General features: G+C 40.0%; 1 protein-coding gene across 1 annotated transcript in view; it reads right to left on the bottom strand.

The window, feature by feature from the left end:
• Positions 1-276: 276 nt before the first annotated feature.
• Positions 277-18,031, bottom strand: part of LOC141404744 (uncharacterized) — a 445,852-nt gene continuing 428,097 nt past the window's right edge. Inside the window, exons 5-6 of the mRNA XM_073988448.1 lie at positions 602-1,720; positions 277-515 (exon numbers count right to left, since the gene is read on the bottom strand). Coding sequence (XP_073844549.1) covers positions 343-515; positions 602-1,720 — 1,292 coding nt within the window. The 3' untranslated portion in view covers positions 277-342. The remainder of the gene's footprint in view (positions 516-601; positions 1,721-18,031) is intronic.

Raw genomic sequence — 18,031 nt, 5'->3', positions numbered from 1 at the left:
TTGGTGGTTTCTTGCTGATATCTCACTCATGAAGAATTATTGGCATGTGTGATGAACGTCGAAAATTTTGAGACAATTATAAGGAGGTTATTCCTTAACAATCCTTTCTAACAACTGTAACATTGTAACCAACACAGATATGTATTTTTCTTAACGCTACGAGTATTCTTACCAACTTAGAGAACAAAATATATAAACTAAAACGAAATTAAAGAGAAAGAGTATTGCTTGAAATTTACAATTAGAATTGGCTAACTACGGCTGTAGTTTTTTGTAGTATAAACATGAATTGATCTAAAATTGTTATGTCTTGGACCTAACCACGTCTTGTCAACACTAAACTCAATGTCGACGCATGTGTAGAGATAGGTGATCCGAGCGGCTAAATGAACGAGTGCAGAGTTGACAACGGAACGGCTTGACGCCGGTGTGTTTGCGATAATGGCGGGTTAATTCATCGGAACGGGCAAAACGCCAAACACAACCTTCCCAGGTGCAGACATAGGGTTTTTCACCTGAAAAGAAAAGAGTGATAATAGAAAGATATTGGGATATAATATTTCCATGGAAATTTTTATAGGGAGTTGGAATTTATACCTACCTGTGTGCGTTCTCTTGTGAGCCTTCAGGTGCGAACTTTTCGTATAAACTTTATCACATCCCTCGTTGTCACATTTGTGCACTTTGCGATTTTTTGCAGCATCACTGCCACAACCATTTGCAGACCCACTAACGGAACCCGGATCTCCCGTTGAACGTCCAAAGGCACTACTGCCACCCGGTACTATGCTGCTAAAAGTATTTTTACGATCGCCGGCGTTTATTGCACTGAATGCCCCATGGTGATAGGAATGGCTAAATGGCGAACTTTGGTGGTGATGTGCCTCGGCCATTAATTTCCAAGGCGATGTCGACGCCGATGCATTGGCACTTTGGACTTTATGGCTTAGGGCAGTCGCATGGGCGGTGGGACTAAAGGCCGAAGCCGTTAGCGCTGGACCGGCCATTGAAAAGGCCGATGAAAGAGCCGCAGCAGCTGCTCCACCACTACTGCCGAAAGCCGCGGGCGGTACATGGACCGCAGAACGCCGTTCCATGGTATATTTATAGGGATTTTTAAATAGGCTCAACAAACTAAACTTACGATCATAGTCTTGAAAATACGAAGCTGTAGTGCTGCCGCTATTGGCACCATTCGTCACCGCCGAATTGGCACTGGAAAATGACGAGGTCGAAGAACCAATGGGCGAGTGGGCATGCAGTGATGAGGTCAAAGCAGTTTGCGAGGTTGCAGATGAATTGCCATTGCTGTGACCGCCACCACCCATATAGGCCATACTACTTGAGCCACCACCATTGTTACTGGCCTCGTCTTTGAGTCGGCGGTAGGTAAATAGAAATGGCGAGGCTGCTAAAAACGGCGGTATGGGCAGCTTGGTTACGGCTGCCGAAGCATTTGAATATGCGGAATATTGGCGATTTAAAGCCATTTGTGCAGATGTTGCCGAAGATGATGATGCGGAGGCTGAGGAGAATGGTGAGCTACGGCTATTGTTGTTGCTGTGTGAGTTATTACTGGAGTATACACTGCTGCGAAAGGCACTTGACGATGAGGACGATGATGGTGCTGATGATAAACTGTTGTAATTGCTTTTAATCAGTGCTGTGGCGGCTGATGACGATGATGAAGATGGTGATTTGTAGCCTTGGCTTTGAGATCCTGTAAGAAAAATGAAAAGTGAAGATTTGTTAGACAACAGCTTTTTTCTCAGACTTCATCATAAATAAGACGACACAGTTATGAAGCTGCGAATCATTTACAATCTCTTAAATTGGCATATCGCATAACATCGCCACAGTCTGTCCACCCAGAAAGTAATGATCTTTTCGAATAATTTTGACGGCAAATTGTCCATAGATCAGCAACAACAACAACACAGCTTTATAGTTTGTTATTGTTGTTGTTCCTGGCTATATAAATCATTTTAATGGTTATATTTTGAACTGCAACAAGACTCTGACAAATTATTGCCATAACACTTGCTGGCTTGCTTACTCTTGCAAGATGTTGACTACGCTGTTAATGATGATCAAGCGGTTTTGGGCCTCCCAAAAAGAATTTTGCCCGCACCGCATCGGTATGAAGTCATTGAGGCGATGATGTCTTTGCTGATATCTGGCAATTAGCATTACATTTGACCAAGTTAGTCAAGTTTATTGATGACCCGCCTAAAGGCAATGGTCTTTTTCATACGAAATGCAATCAATATTTTATAAAAAAAATCAGCATGAGGTTCACAAAATCTTGGAAAACATGCTGTGAGAGCTAGGATAGCGGATAATTAATGACAAATATCTAGACTAGAAAAATGTGGAGTATTTACATTTATCAGAAATTTAGGTGAGCCTGGTGTGTGACAAAGAGGTAAATGGGGTGTAAAAGCAACAAAGGTTAGGTTTTTGGGTAAAGCGGAGTGTGGTGCTTAGCCAAGACTTGGAAGCAATACGGTGATGATTTTAATGATGAGAAAAACTAGGTTACAAACTTCTAGGGTCATATTGTCGAGCATAATTGTGCTATGAAAAGCAAAAAAATAAGTAAGGCAATCGCAGTCAGCTGTGCTGACGGAGATATACCCTCAATTTGTAGAAGAAAACTTTTGATTCAAAGAGAACTCGAAGTATTAAATTACGTTAAAATAAGTTTGGAAGAGTTTTTTCAAAATGTTCAGAGTTATCTTACACTCTATCAACTTTAATATGTGGAAGCTGGCTTTTTTTTGAGCTTTTGAGTCATTATCTCAGGAAGTATAGGGAAAACAACCTTCTGAAAAAAATTCAAATAGATCCGAGACAAGTCCTCAAACTACACTTTTCCCGAATTTTGTGTGGGAGATACCTAAAGAACGGGACCGATATAGTCCATATTCCTAACTGATACAGGAATGGATGGAGTAATACGATGTGCGAGATAGCTGCGATAGTTATCTTGCGGATTTTCCATTTTAATTGGTGCTGTTCGGGTTTCTTATAGCTTTTTGGCTCTTATTTTAGGAATCGTGGTGTGTTAAAAAGAACTGAATGGCTTGTGAAATGTAGCAAAGTTTAGATTTTTCGCCACTAACGGATGTTTAACTAAGTTAACTTAAATACAGAGATGACTTTAATGGTACGAAAAATAGGTTATAAACTGGCGATTTGCCAATGACAATGATATCGAGAAAAACTATGCTATGAAAAAGCAATATATTAAGGACTCGAAAAGCCTCTGACCAAATTTCCCAAAAAGTCACCTGCAAACGATAGGGATGGGCGTCGTTTCAGAAACCCTGAAACCAAAGTGATCGATAACATGATTTTAAAGTCAAAGGCTAGTAAGCTAGTAAAACCTAAAAATTGGCTAGTCCACTTGGCACACTGCAATATTAGAAACGGATTTGGTAAATTCTTTGAAACGACTTGGTCACATTAGAATCCTGATAAAAACGCTTGTAGAACGGTTTCATGTTGTTACAGAGATTATTCGAACTTCGAAGAGGTGTTCATCTTACTTAAAACGGAATATAGAATGTCAATGTAGGAATAAGAGAATAGTAGTGTGTTACGTCTCAAAGAGCCATAATTTCCCAAGAAGCACCACCACATTTTGTTATGGCTGATGTTTTAGATAATATTAATTTCATACCTGAAATGACCTTAAGCTTTCGGGCCAAAACGTCAAAAGTCAAAAATGGCGTATGGAACACTTAAACATGACTCCGACGATATGTTAAAAATTTTTAGTGGAAAGGTTTTGTGATCACTGGGAACCTCAAATGTTAAATTACAGAGAGTTTGGTCAATAAATGCAGCTAAACTCCTCAAAAATTATAAAATTGTGAAGTATCGTTATATGGGGGCTATATATATATATATATATAATTTTTTGGTCGAAAAGTTTCGTGACTCCTGGAAACCTCACATATCAAATTAGTTTAGTTATCTCAAGAATATATATTCTATATATAGTCTAAAATGATCATTTCCATGTGTATAATACGGAAAAATGAAACGTAAATACCCTATCATACTGGTGATATTTTCTAGCAAAGTTCCTCAGAAGTGAATTTGCACTAATGAAATTTAAAGACCGATTGTGACCGAAGATTGTGCTCATTAAACCTAGCATCAACGAGCCTTACTGCTACTAAAGCCAAATCTATCATTGATGTCTGCCCAGTAGAAGCCGACAATACACTACTTACATATCGATCGTCAACGAGCCGATTAACATAAACCCGATTTGCATCGCTTGCCTATACAAACATATCAACCTACACTGCTTATCGGCAACAAACAGTCAGCTGCAAATCGACACCAAAAAGCCGCAATTGTCAACAATCGAGTTGGCAAGTCAACATTTTATCCGCAAAGACTATTTTTAGAAGTCGGTCGGTGCGATGACTGAACTTACCTCTAACCTTTGTTTAAACCAGAAATTGTACACCAGCGGTTTATTTGCTTGAGCATAAAAGAACGTAGTGCTAAAGTACATACACACAGCCACGACATCGCCGGAAGCATCCCTGTCATAGGCTTGTGGATAGACTTTCCCTTTTACAAGTCTTAGTAATGAACATTATGAGATAAATGATGAAAAAAATATACCACTAGAAAAGCATGGCTCCTTGTAGACGAGCAGAAGATAATTTTAGAGACGATCATAAGGGACCAGAAGGAAAGAGCATGTTTGCTTCATGCAAGAAGACTTAGTAGACACCTGAAGCAAGTAGGCAGTCTTTATCGACTCCTGAAGTATACAGGTAGTCCGTATAGTCGAACTAAAGCAAACAGGTAGTCTTTATTGGCAACGGAAGGAAGTAAGGGATCAGTAAATATACCAGAAACATGCATAAGTTAGTCCTTATAGTCGAGCAAAAGCTGAAACAAGAAGACTTCATAGGCACCTAAAGCAAGTAGGCAGTCTTTATAGACACCTTTTTTGGTCGGGGAAAAAATCATCGAAAGACTCTGGCTACCTGGTTTATGGTTTCGCCAGGTGTGCGAGACTTTAACACGCTAAAATAACCCCTTTACTCTGATCCACTATCCCTGCGGTACCGCCGTACAGGCATTTCGTCGCAGGGGGGAATGTTCTATAGAACACTGCTATTTGTTATTCTTCTCCGAATATCGTCTTGCCTCCGTAATTCCAATATTATTGTCTTTACGTACTCACATACATACTCCCAATTGCTTAAAGACGCCATCATAATTTCGATTATGTTTTCTACACATATTTCACTACCATCTTGCCGCTCTAAATTTGTCCTCTCTTCACTGAATCGCGGGCACAAAAAGAAAACGTGGTATGGGTCTTCTACGTGTTCCACGCAGCAGGGATAATCAGGGGAGCAGACAAGTCCAAAACGGTATAAATAGGACCTGAAACAGCCATGTCCGGAGAGAAATTGGGTGAGATAGAAGTTGAGATCTCCATGTCGCCTATTTGACCAAGTCTCCACATTTCGTATCAGCGAATACGTCCATCTTCCTTTTGTTGAAGCTGACCACTTGCTTTGCCATTCTATAGTGCTACGTCTTCTAGCGACGTCGGGATTTGTATCGGTTTCCTGCGAATTCCGTAAATTGAATAATAATTCAGCTTCTCTTGCTAAGACATCAATAGGTATCATACCAGCGATAACATAGGCTGCATCGTCAGACACAGTCCTATATGCGCAGCATACCCGTAGTGCTGCTAGTCTATAAACTGAACCAATCTTTGCATAGTACGTTGCGTACTTCATGGATTGTGCCCATATTGGTGCTGCATAAAGAATAATATTTTTTATAATCATGTCACTGATTTGCCAGTTAAATTGGTTGTAATTGTTTGTACTGACAAACGCGATGTCGATTATGGAACTAGCGCCATTTCTGCTGAATGTTGGATTACTACCAGTGTTTAAAAGCTCCATGTCTAGTTGAGCAAACGATTCTAATAGTATTCGACCCCTTTCGTTTGTTCTTGGGCAGCCCCATTCTGTAGCCCAAGCATTAAAGTCGCCTGCTATCAAAATTGGCCTTCTGGATGCAGCATCATTTGCTAGATTGGTAATAATACTTTTGTACACTTTAATATCATATCTCGGGGGTATGTTATTGCTGTATATTGTTAATCCGGCGACAGTAGCGCGTACAAATCCGGATTCAGAATTCAAAACATTTTGTGCTGGTCTGTGTATAGACCAATTTGGTGAGCTTATGTTCTTGTATGGCTCGCTAATAATTGCTACATCCACCTCTTGTTCTCGAACTGTCTGTTTTAATAAATCTTGAGCAGCTTCACAATGATTTAAATTAATTTGTAATAATTTCATAGTGATCATCTAAGTTGGCGTAGCTTCCTTGTATCTCGGGCACACAGTCGATCCAGTGATGTGGCTACGGTCTAATGGATCCTTACATAGCATGCACTTCGGAGGGTTTTTACATGTAGCAACCCTGCGACCAGCTTCTCCACGGCAAATGCAGCGACCTGAATTGTTGTACGGGTTTTTACATCTAGCTGCCCTGTGTCCAAAGTCTAGGCATTTATAACACCTTCTTGGTATCAACTTTTCACGTATTCGGCAGTCCGCCCATCCAATCCGTACTATTCTTTTCTCTTAAAGAATATTAGCAAGCGGGGAGCTTAAGAAAACTGTAGCAGTTTGTGTACCTCTGTATGCCTTTCTTAAAGACTTTATTGCATGTGGTTGAAATTCTTTGAACTCGTCCGAAATGCCGCTTATAGCTTGTAGAATATCCTCTTTAGTAGACACACCATTTATATCTTTAATTTCTATCTGTACTTCCTGGGTTAAGGCACGCACTTCAGCAGCTGGGCCTAACACATTTTCAATGGCTTCCCTAAACTCATTTGTGTTCTGGTGTGCTGGTTTATTTAGCTCCAACAATAGCTCACCCTTCTCTGTTTTCCTAATTGCTTTCACATTTTGACCTAGGACAGCCAGCTTTGCTTCACTCTTCACTTGCTTCAGAATGTCTGAATATGAGGAATCTCCACATGTTTTTATTATTAATGCATCTGGTTTATTGGACTTCCTTTTCTTTCTTGACCTTGGTTGGACATCATTCCAATCAGCTGCCTTGTGTATGGTGTCAGATCTTCCCACGTTTTCATTGGTCACTTCTTCCGCTTTTTTATTTTCTGCTCATTAGTTTTCGGTAGGACTTCTTTCTTCTTTTTTGTCTTATTCTCTTTAGGGCTCTGAGTTTTTGGGGCCTCTTTTCAACGCAGGTGTTGTTGGCGTACTTGGTTGTTTTGGTTTAATCCATGCTTCTGTTTGGGTCTGCTTATTGGCTACCTGACCCATTTGACGTATGTCAGCTTCTTTGTTCAGATCGTCAGCTACTTTTAAATATATCGCCTGTATCTCTCTCATCATGAACTGAATATCCTTGTGGATGTTATTTTCCGATTTAACGAAATCATCCAACTGGGCTATTTTTCTTCCGAGCCTCTTCAGATTTTCGCTTCCAGAAAATTTATTTTTAGGCATGCCTTCACCTGCATTGTTAGATGTCGCCATCACAATTACCGAAGTTCTTCCTAATGGGGAATCTACACCTCCCATATTTTCAACTCGTAGACCCGAGCATCTTCCCAGTGGTGTTTCTTCAACCTCTATGTTTGTTCTTGTGGTTTCTTGGTTTTCTTCGTTCATTTTAGGTTTCGTGGTCCCAACTCAAAGCCGCTATCTCCGCAAAATGTGCAGTCACGTTAAGATCCCATGGGTCCCTATTTCTAGGTCCATGCGAGTTTGACGGAAGACCCTCATGAGATCTCCCGTTCAGAGCCAGATCCGTGTTAATCGGGAATGTACATCCGAACCTACACTGCCAACTTAATGGGACGATCATTGAACTTTGAAATTGAAATTGAACTTTGAGACTTGCCAGGTTTTAACGGGACGGAGGCAGCTGTGGCATTATCCTGAAAGCCATTTCTGTAAGGTTCCACCCCGACATACTCAGGTTCCAGAATACCACAGCCGTCAGCCCAGGGTTCATCAATTCCAAATCGTAATCCAGTAATGCCATAATCAAGATCGTGCTGGCTTGATCTTGATGCCTTTCGGCTGGATTTCATTTTCTTCCATGTATAGGGTTTGACTGGGGATAACCACGGAGTCGTAACCTCCTTTCCAAACCTCTCTTGAGGCGGTCCCTATGGAATACGTAATTGTGGGCGGTATTCACTCGCCCCGACACAGGGTTTCTCAGAGCACTTGCACCATTTTGGTACGCTCTCCACACCTGCCAAAACTAGGGTCCGCGGGGTCGTTACTCCCGTTATCCTCTCCTGAGGATACCCTTGCGGTCGAATAGACACCTAAAGGTGTCCCTTACATGTATACATGAGAAACACATATGGAGTCTTTATTGACACCTGAAGACTTCCAAATATAAGGTCCTATCTTACAATGGAAATAGGATGGTAGGATTCCATTCTCATACATTGCAGCTGCAAGGTAAACCAGAATGATTTTGCCACAGCTAATATCAGGATGGTGCAGCCGGCTTTATTCATATTGGGGTCTAATTGATCTGTTGCAAAAAAGTTCAAATTATGTTAACAAGGGACCTATCATAAAAGGTCTCTTCTAGACTCACTCTAAACTGATCGTTGAGTGGGTATATGAGTGAGTCGTAATTACTTGAAAATCGTGTCTGTCATTGTATTGCAGTTCTCAGGGCAGGCGCAAAACACACCGGCGCCGCATAATTTAGCACAGACCGATATACCACGTTATATGGAGTTGTCGGTTAGGGACTTGAGGACTTTATTTCTCTTTCTCAGCATGGCGCAGATAGATGTGACATGCCTGGACGACCTGAACATAGGACCTAAGAATGGTGAGATAGTGGCGGAATTATTCTACCGTAGACTTGGACATTAAATTGCTTAGTCGTTACTCCAATATGCTATCGACCATGCTACTCATGTAATAAAGAACGTCATATAATAATTGTATAATTATTACCCCAATCCTGCATTTACATTAAACTCCAAATATCTCATTCCAACAAAGTGTCCCATTTAATCCACATCTCTTATCTTAATTGCCAATATCTAAATTCAGATTTCCCTCCCATGATCCAACAACATATTAACAGCCACCGTCTGCTGCAACAATAAGTTGTACATAATTGCAAAAATACAAACATATTTAAAATTCTTGAAATAATGTGGAAACATGTCGTCACATGAGCCACTCAAAATAGCCTCAGGTTAAGTGATTGCAAAAGTCTTGAAGAGAACAGATGTCATGAGGACAAGTGGAAAATGAAGTGAGCTCAAGGTAAGCAAAACGTGGTTTCGAAAAAACTCCTTCCGTTTGATATCTAAAAAAACAAAAACCTCCCCAAAACCAAGCAAAATTCCTTTCATGGCAGAATCGTTCGTTATGCTGCAGAAGTAAGCAACGACAACATGTCTGCTCCTATTAAGGCCATCATTTGTGGAGTTCCTTCGTGTCCCCTGACAATAAACATCTTGAATAATTTAAATTACGTTTCATGAAAGTACCTTGGCGACAAAGCGAATGCTTAGCGTGGCAGCAACAGTAACTGGTGCCACTGCCTCTGACCCAGTGTCAATCCGAGTCAAATGCAAATCAAGAGTTCGACTTGAAATGTTTTTTGTTGCTGTTTGTTTTGGGGTTTTTTCGGCTGCCACTTGGCTGGCAGATTGTGACGGTGGTATTGATGGTGCTGAGTGGATGGCTGCCTAGTAGGTTGGCGGAGGTGGTGGTGGCAGTGGCAAATGTCTTGCCGTTTCCATTTCCAATTTCAAATCCATTTCCATTTGTTTGCTGGCTTTGATGCAGTCAGTGGCTTGAGATCAGGTTAAATGGATCACGACTGGCACGGATTTGTTGTAAAGTGTTTCTTTTTCTGTTATTTGTTGTTGTTGCTGTTGCAGATTTCAATGTGAGTATTATTGTTGTTGCTTTGTTTTGTCGTTATTCATTGGATTTAGCGGCATTAACAACTGATGAAGTGGTTGTAAATTGCACAACATACAACACAAGTGACGAAACATTGCTACCAATTCCGAACAGGTGTGAGTGACTTGAATTTAAACTCCAAATCACAACTCGAGCACCAAACAAAACTACGATGAAAAACAATCAGACAAACACTCGATAGTTTTTGTTTTAAAAGCCAAGAATTTTTACGATATTAACCATGAAGTTTGACTTTATTTTGACATATCAGTGGACATTCTTGTTGAAAATAATTTGTTCTATGTTCGAAACAATTAAAAGTTAGCCATGTTGTTTTAACTGTTGGATGTGAAAAAAGGATATTTAGAACTCTTTTTGAAGTATGGGTGCCACCGCGGTGCAATGGAATGCACATCCGCCTTGCATGCCGAAGCTCGTGGGTTCGATTCTTCGTCCTGGCAAAATCAAATTTTCAACGGTGGCAAAATACCCCTTAGTGTATTGTAGGCGACATTTCCTGAGTATTTCAGCCATGTAAAACTTCTCAACAAGTGGTGTCTTAAGACATGCCGTTCGGACTCGACGATAAACAGTAAATTGAATGTTACTGAATATGAATCGGGATGACTTCCACGGTAGAGCCCAAGCAGGTACTTCAAGGAAACTACGGGAAGAATCTTCCTCTTCTTATGCAAATGGTCCACGGAAACCATGAGGAAGCGCCTTGTTGCTTTTCTCAGGCAGTGATCTTACTGGCGTTGCACTTGGATTCGCACAAAAAGCCATTAGATAGTTTACTACATCTCGACTTATTGGGTTATAATGTTTATTAATATGGATCCCAAGTGCTATTGGCTATCGTTTGGTGGACCTTGTTGTTGGTTCTCAGTATGTCACAGATAGCTTTGGCATGAATAAACGAGTTAACAACATGCAGTTGGAGATCGGAATTGATGTACTGTCGACATGGACATTTAATGATTTTTATATCTGCAAATTTGTCGTAAGACTGTAACGAAGCATTCGAAACCATTTTTATGCCGGGGGTGGTGAAATTCAGGAAAGGTAGAGGTTAAATAGTTCGGGATATGTCACCTTCTTTGGGTACACCCTTTTTAACTCTACTGGCTCCGCATAGCTTACCACAAACCGACCTATCGCATAATTCGTGGTCAGCAAAACTTCTCTAAACTCCAACTGCTGAAGGCTAGGGACTTGAGGACCTTGTTCCTACCACTCACCATGTCGTAGATTGCATGCACGGACGACGTGAACATGCTGTCGAATGTGAGGTAGTTGGTGGTCGGAATTCTTCTGGTCATGTGCTGGACAGAGTGGACGTAGATTTAGTGGCTGATATTTGCATATTCCACGTGTGGAAAAAGGTGGTAATGGTGGTAGTTCACCCGTTCACAATTGACATCAGAGAAGGTACCTGACGTCAAGATCGTACAATCATCCGCATAGGTAACGGTCTTAACGCCATCTGGTGTGGGTGGAATACACGAGAAGTAGAGGTTAAACAGTTCCGGAACTCCCTGTTTCACTCTGCGAGGCTTCGACTTCTTTAATTCCACATACGACTTGCATCCACACACGTAACTGATTACCCAACGATTCCAATCGGAGTGTGTTTTGCTCGATGCCCTCTACTGAAAGGCTTATGTGAAGTGGATTCTGATGATAGTGAAGAGGAAATCCTCAAAGGTCCTTGCGACAAATTGATATACACGATTCACTTTTGCTGACATCTTTTCCCTTTTCAGGCTTCGGGACCACCCCGACCTTTATCAAGACATTGGGAACAATATATGTTAAAGACTTTCGTCATATACACGACTCCTGGTTCATTCAGCTGTTTCACCAAAGCCATGGATATTGCTCAAATAAGGAGGGTTCTAAGCAAGATGAAGCTCATCTTGCTGATTTGATAGTCATGCCGCCTTCATTTGAAAATTTAGTCTTACTGACGGCTATTCAATCAACAGGTATGAAGCGACCAACGGCGGCTTCTTAGGGTTTATGGAAGTGCGACAGTCAGAGATTGTGATGACGTCGATCGGTCCGCTGAAGAAGAAGATTTTAGGGAGATAATCTAACCTAAGAGAACTGACGGGTAACCTGGTGACGTCATTTGTCAGACAAGCTGCACTAATTCTGGTAGGGGCGTTCACCAGACAAAAAAAGCTATCTATCTATCCAGGGACGTACGCAGGATTTCATTTCGGGGGGGGGGGGGGGGGGGGCCCAACTTGACCAAAAATCATGAAAATTAAAAATGTTATGTATCGTTACGTAACGCTATTTTAAAGGTTTTCTTGATGATTTTATGTACGAAGGGCACTAAAAACCTTCTGGCCCAGGCAACACGCAGTGTTGCCAGGTGTCATTTTTGTGTTGTTGAGGCTATTAGCATAATTTTTAAAAATTTGGATTTTGGAAATTCTTTTGGTGGAAGAACTTCCATGCAAAATTTGCGAATATGTCGAATAGATATATACAGTGTTTGGAGGATATAAACAGTTCGACCCGATCACAACGCCGTTTCTTCTTTAAAGTACATATGGCGAAAACCAAAAATGTTTTACAATCTCTGAATCTGAGTTTCACCCATTCAGAATTCGCGAACTGTTAACATATTCTATATAGTATGATATACATTCTTTAAAATGAAGTGTTTTAGGAGAGATCCCATAATATCGACCATTAAAATTAATTTACGTGGAAGCTGTGTTGGCATCAATGTAGAAAAATAGGTAAAAATGGGTTAAAGCCAACAAGTTTTTTATGCTCCCTTCCGATTTCTGGCTTAACCTTACATTTTATAGACATATGCCCAAAGAAAGACTCATCATCATTTTTCGATATACCCACTGCATCCACCTAAAATTGATGCTGACATTTTGAAGCCGGAATTTCGGGGTTTTTTGATTTTTTTTAATAATTCGGACGCGCAACAAGATAATATTCAAAACTAATAATAGGATTATAAAACTCGTGATTTTACGTCGTTTAATCCATATCTCATGAGTGTGCTCCGTACAGCATACTAGTAATTGGAGTCTAAAGGCCAATATTTGATGCGTGAATTTTTTTAAAAAACCTATTTTTTGCGTTAAAATTTACAAGTGCCATTCAATTTCTTTTGTACCCCGCGTGAATTTAGTTTTGTTACGTGACGGATCTAATGAGCCCATCCGCGATCGAATCCATCCACTAAAACCAGATATAGGTACCCTGAAAATAGGAAAATCAGCAAAAATTTATTTTGACAAATCCGCGTACTAAACCGCGATTTTCTTTAAATTTTTTACGTAAATGGAATCCTTTCTACGCGATTACAATATTTGCGAAAACGCGTGTCATAAATTACAGAGATTCGCGAGTAATATGGGTTTTTTTTTTTACCAAAAATAGAATGTTGAGGCACATCAGCGGTTTTTGAAGAATCTTTTCGAAATATGTGTATATAGACGTATTTTTGATGGGTGCTACTGAAACCGGATGCGCATCAAAATCGTATGCAAATTGCGCGATTTTTACCCACTTTAATGTTTTTTGCATTGTGTGATGCAACTGGCGGCACACTTTGACCGCTGAGTGAAACATCGAAATATGCATAACTATTGAAAGAGATTGATTCGCTGTATCCAAAAACGAATGCGCATAAACTGATTTTAACTAATTCGCGAATAATAGGCTTTTTAATTTCCACATGGTAAACCATGGTTAACATGGTAAACCATATTTCTTGATATAGTTTTAGCAGTATACATTAATTGTGTATTGGATTTTAGCGAAATAGTTGGAGAACTCCCAAATATTTGCGCTATGGAATTGACATTTCAAATCCAAACCCACTGGGTTAATCCAGTTAAGTGTAACCGGGGTATAAGGCAGTAAATCAATTTTCTAATTGGTTTTCGAGATATACTCCACGGAAAACCCTTGATATGTCGTACATATTGTCCAATAGACACTTCATTTTATGTACTTCTAATCCGCACAATAATGAATTTGTAATCCTTTTGAATACGAATTCCAAAACACAGGCATGGCATAAGGAAGGAATTCAGTTTTGCTGAAAGTTTCTCTCAAAGAGCGTATTCAAACAAAAAAATTTTAAATATTTCTTCAGACAACTTGTTGATAGAGTACATTTTCAGTACAGAACCTTCAGAAAAATATCACTTTTCATTTGAAATTTCAAAAACAAAAATTATTTTAGAGAAAAAATCGTAATAATTTGTTAAAGTAGCTCAAAAAATTTTGTCAGACCAAATCATTTCGGGGGGGGCCCGGGCCCCCCGTGCCCCCCCCCCTTCGTACGTCCCTGTATCTATCATTATATAAGATGAAATGCCAAACGATTATTACCTGCCAAGAGCTCCTATGTTGAAAATTGCTGCCAACAAGTTCGCTGTAAGGCCGCAGCTCGTCAGGTGATGAAGTAGGAGATGACACTGGAACCACTGACGAACCAGGCTCGAGATCGATCGTGCCGGATTCATAACAAACAAGTGCGAATAGGTGACCATCCTATACAGATTCACAACCAATTGCCACGAATATAGTCGATCGCCAGTAATTACAGTTACTCAATTCCTGTGCAAGCGTGCTTTCTCGCAAAACAGGAGAGCTGGCCCAGCTTGTAAATTTCAACGAAGGTTAACACGGAAACAATCCCTCCCACCTGTCTGATGAAAAGGCACGACAGCCGTAAACATCTGCGAGGATAATTGTCCCAGACGACATTTGGTAGAAGTCATTGATAAGTATGATCCTGGAGATAATATCATCATGTGCTAGTAATAGTAGTCTAAACTTTACCTGTCACGAGTTGGAAGAAAGTAAATTCGGTTTTGCATGGTCGGCAATTTTCAATTGTATGAAATGCAAGAATTTCCTCACGCAGACAAATTTTAACTTGGACAACATTGGGGAGCTTGCTATCCGCCATCTCTACAGCCGAAATGTCCTCCAGAGTAGTGGTTCGGAATCACAGAATCAAAACAGAATCACGGTCTATAGAACATCAGTGGGAACCGGACAACAATTTCCAGAAGAGAAATGGTCATAAAATTCACGATCGACGATGAAAGTCTGAAATACATTCGCAACTGTGGGAGGATGAACTGTACTTTGGGCTGGTTGAAGCTTCGGATCCACATCCCACAGAGAAGACGTCGGATTTGCAAGGACAGCAATCTTTAAGGGTATCAAGGTTATACATTTCCAGGATATGGACTCCAAGGATTGCCTCACCCAGATAATTAATAACATGGACACCCTTTGGGGGAGCTACAAGATAGACCCGATTTCTACCGCCGAAATTCATTCCAGAGTAGCAATTTCAACATGGTGGCCAACACCGGAATCGTACGTGGCAGAGGTATTTAAGCTGTTCCGCAAACAGAATCGCATTAAGCCGGTTGCTGACGCATGAGGAATTGCTTTAAAATTTACATTCGACGATGGAACTCCGAAATAAATTCGGGATTGTAAAGGAAATTGATAGTGTGGGTTGGGGTGACTTCGGTATCGCATCCCACAGTTGCAGAATGTAGACAGCAAAGTCTTTATGTGCGCCATTTGAAAACGAACTTCTTCTTTCCCTCTCAAAATCCGAGATCGACATTGCTTCGATCCAGGAGGAATCCACCCATTTCTAACAGTTGTCGCATCCCACTAAAGTGTAAGTATTGTGGATGCGCATATGATAGATATAACGCGTTCATATTAGTAAGGATGTTCCTTAGTCCTGGTATGGACCAAAAGAACCCAGAGCATACATCACCGGATATGCCGCTCAGAAACAGAAAAACACTGTTCGAAACACACGATTTCTGGTCAAACTTTTCGTTGGGCCGCAATGATTACTGACAATATTTCGGGGGCAATCGCACACTCCCAGAAATAATGGCCCAAGATCTAAAAAAACATATGCCGGCACCAACTAATATGAATAAGGAGCACGGTAATTTTGAAAATCCTAAAATTTCATCAAAAGTTCCAAGAGTATCGGACGACCTTTCTCACAAAAATTCCAAATGGCGAAAATTTTCTAGCAACAACATCTAATATGCCTGATGATGTTAACCTAACCAACGATCGTCGCACATCGGTTGATATGTGGGACTTCGCTATATATAATTTTTTCAATAGAATCTCCACAGGTCATATAGCTCGATTTATTAAATTAAATTCAAAATTCTAAATTGTTTGCTTATCTGAAATTTAATGTGAATTTTTAATTATGTTTTCATGGCCCGAAACCTCTAAAATTCCTACAGTGACCAACTAAAGGGACTAGAGGGTTCGATAGCTATCGAAAAGTGTTACATTGGTTCAACCTTTGCATAGTGTAATATTTCTCATAAAATTAGATCAACTTCCAAGATCCACTATGTCAAACAACCACCCTCACAAAAGATCAAAAGTTTCGCTTTAGATCAGTCCAAGGGCTATTCGAGGATTGCTTTGAAATTTTTATCGAAGTGAGTCCTTGTGATTTTGATTACAATGATATAATGTTTTTCGTGGGCAAGTCCAAGCTATGTATAAAGGTCCTATTATAATGACCAAATGATAAAAAAATCAATATTTCCTGAGATATGGGCCCTCAGATGTACTCCTCCTTACACCTCCTGCATTAAATTAGTTAGTAATATTGCAAAAATCCAACTCATGTGGTATTTTTTCAGTATAAGAATGTTTGCGTTTTAATTACGTTGGTAACTTCCAAATCCGTTTTCGACACTTTAGAAAGTGCCATTTAGTTTTAAAATTAGTAATTTTTACTGTACATATTAGTCCATCACTCCCGCTTTTGAGCTTTAGGACAGTCATACAACAAAATTTGGCCTTATGTTGGACATTTAGCAATGAATGGCGTATCCGTACCTCTAAGATTTCAGCGAAATAATTTACCGGTTCACTAGTTAAACTAGTCATGGTAGTCACTGCTAAGTTAGCAGTGCTAACTAATCACTGACCACACCTTAAGGGTACTTGAAATTCAATCTTCTTTACGTCTAATAGTTTTAAAAATGCCGCCGGTTTTATGTGCGCTACTCACCCGAAAACTTTGAACATTTTCAAATGAAGTACAAATACGCACACATATCTTTTACTAATGCGAATGGATGGATAAATGTTCAGACTATCCAAAGCTATGGTGTTAAGGAAATATACATATGTATCTGTGAATGTGTTGGATCTTTAACAATCGGCCTAAAGCAATTTGTTGATCACAAAGAAAGGAAAAAAAGAAACAAAAGCAAAAATGAAAAAGAAAAAGAAACAAAGCAGCCAAGTTGATGAAAACAATCAGCTTAGTTTTTGAAAGATCTTTTCCACATCTTTTACAGGCATTAGTGCAGCGTGCACATTCAATTCCCAACTTAGCACCCATGCTTAGTGATCTTTCAGGCTCAGTAACAGTTGTATGATTAAAATAGATGGTGTTTAATTGAACTGGCCATCAACGTCAAAATATGGCCTAACCAGGATAAATATGTAGTCGTCAGCTGGAGTTTAAAAACACTTTACAAATCGAGAGAATGAATGGCTGGCTGGTTGGCTATTTGGCTAACCGTCGGATTTTGATAAAAGACTAAATGTTTGGTTAGCCAGGTGAATGAATGACGATTGCTGGTTTGACAGACAAACTACGTTTTGTTGTAGTTGTCTTGTTGAAAATGGCTTAGCGAACTTATTTAATCGATATAAAACAAAAACAAATTTCAATAGATTTTCACACAATGAGGACGACAACGATGATGATGATGATTGTGATGATGAGTATTTGTCGATCCGTCCGTCTAACAGAGAAGCTTAATGACCCAACGCATTTAGCATTCAGACAACAGTAAATCCCAATGTAAGTCTGGTGAGAGGGGAATAGCATTCAAGTATTTACGCAGTCATGTTGATGAAGTCCGTTTGGCAGAAATGTAGCGTTTTTTTCGGGTGACTTTAGAGGCGAAGTTGTATCCCAGCATTGGTCACTTGAGGACGCTACAGGTTTCACC

This window comes from Musca autumnalis, unplaced genomic scaffold (genome assembly GCF_047663935.1).
Source record: "Musca autumnalis isolate F117 unplaced genomic scaffold, ASM4766393v1 scaffold_5, whole genome shotgun sequence".
Classification (NCBI taxonomy): Eukaryota; Metazoa; Arthropoda; class Insecta; order Diptera; family Muscidae; genus Musca; species Musca autumnalis.
This window is presented reverse-complemented; position numbering and strand designations above follow the sequence as displayed.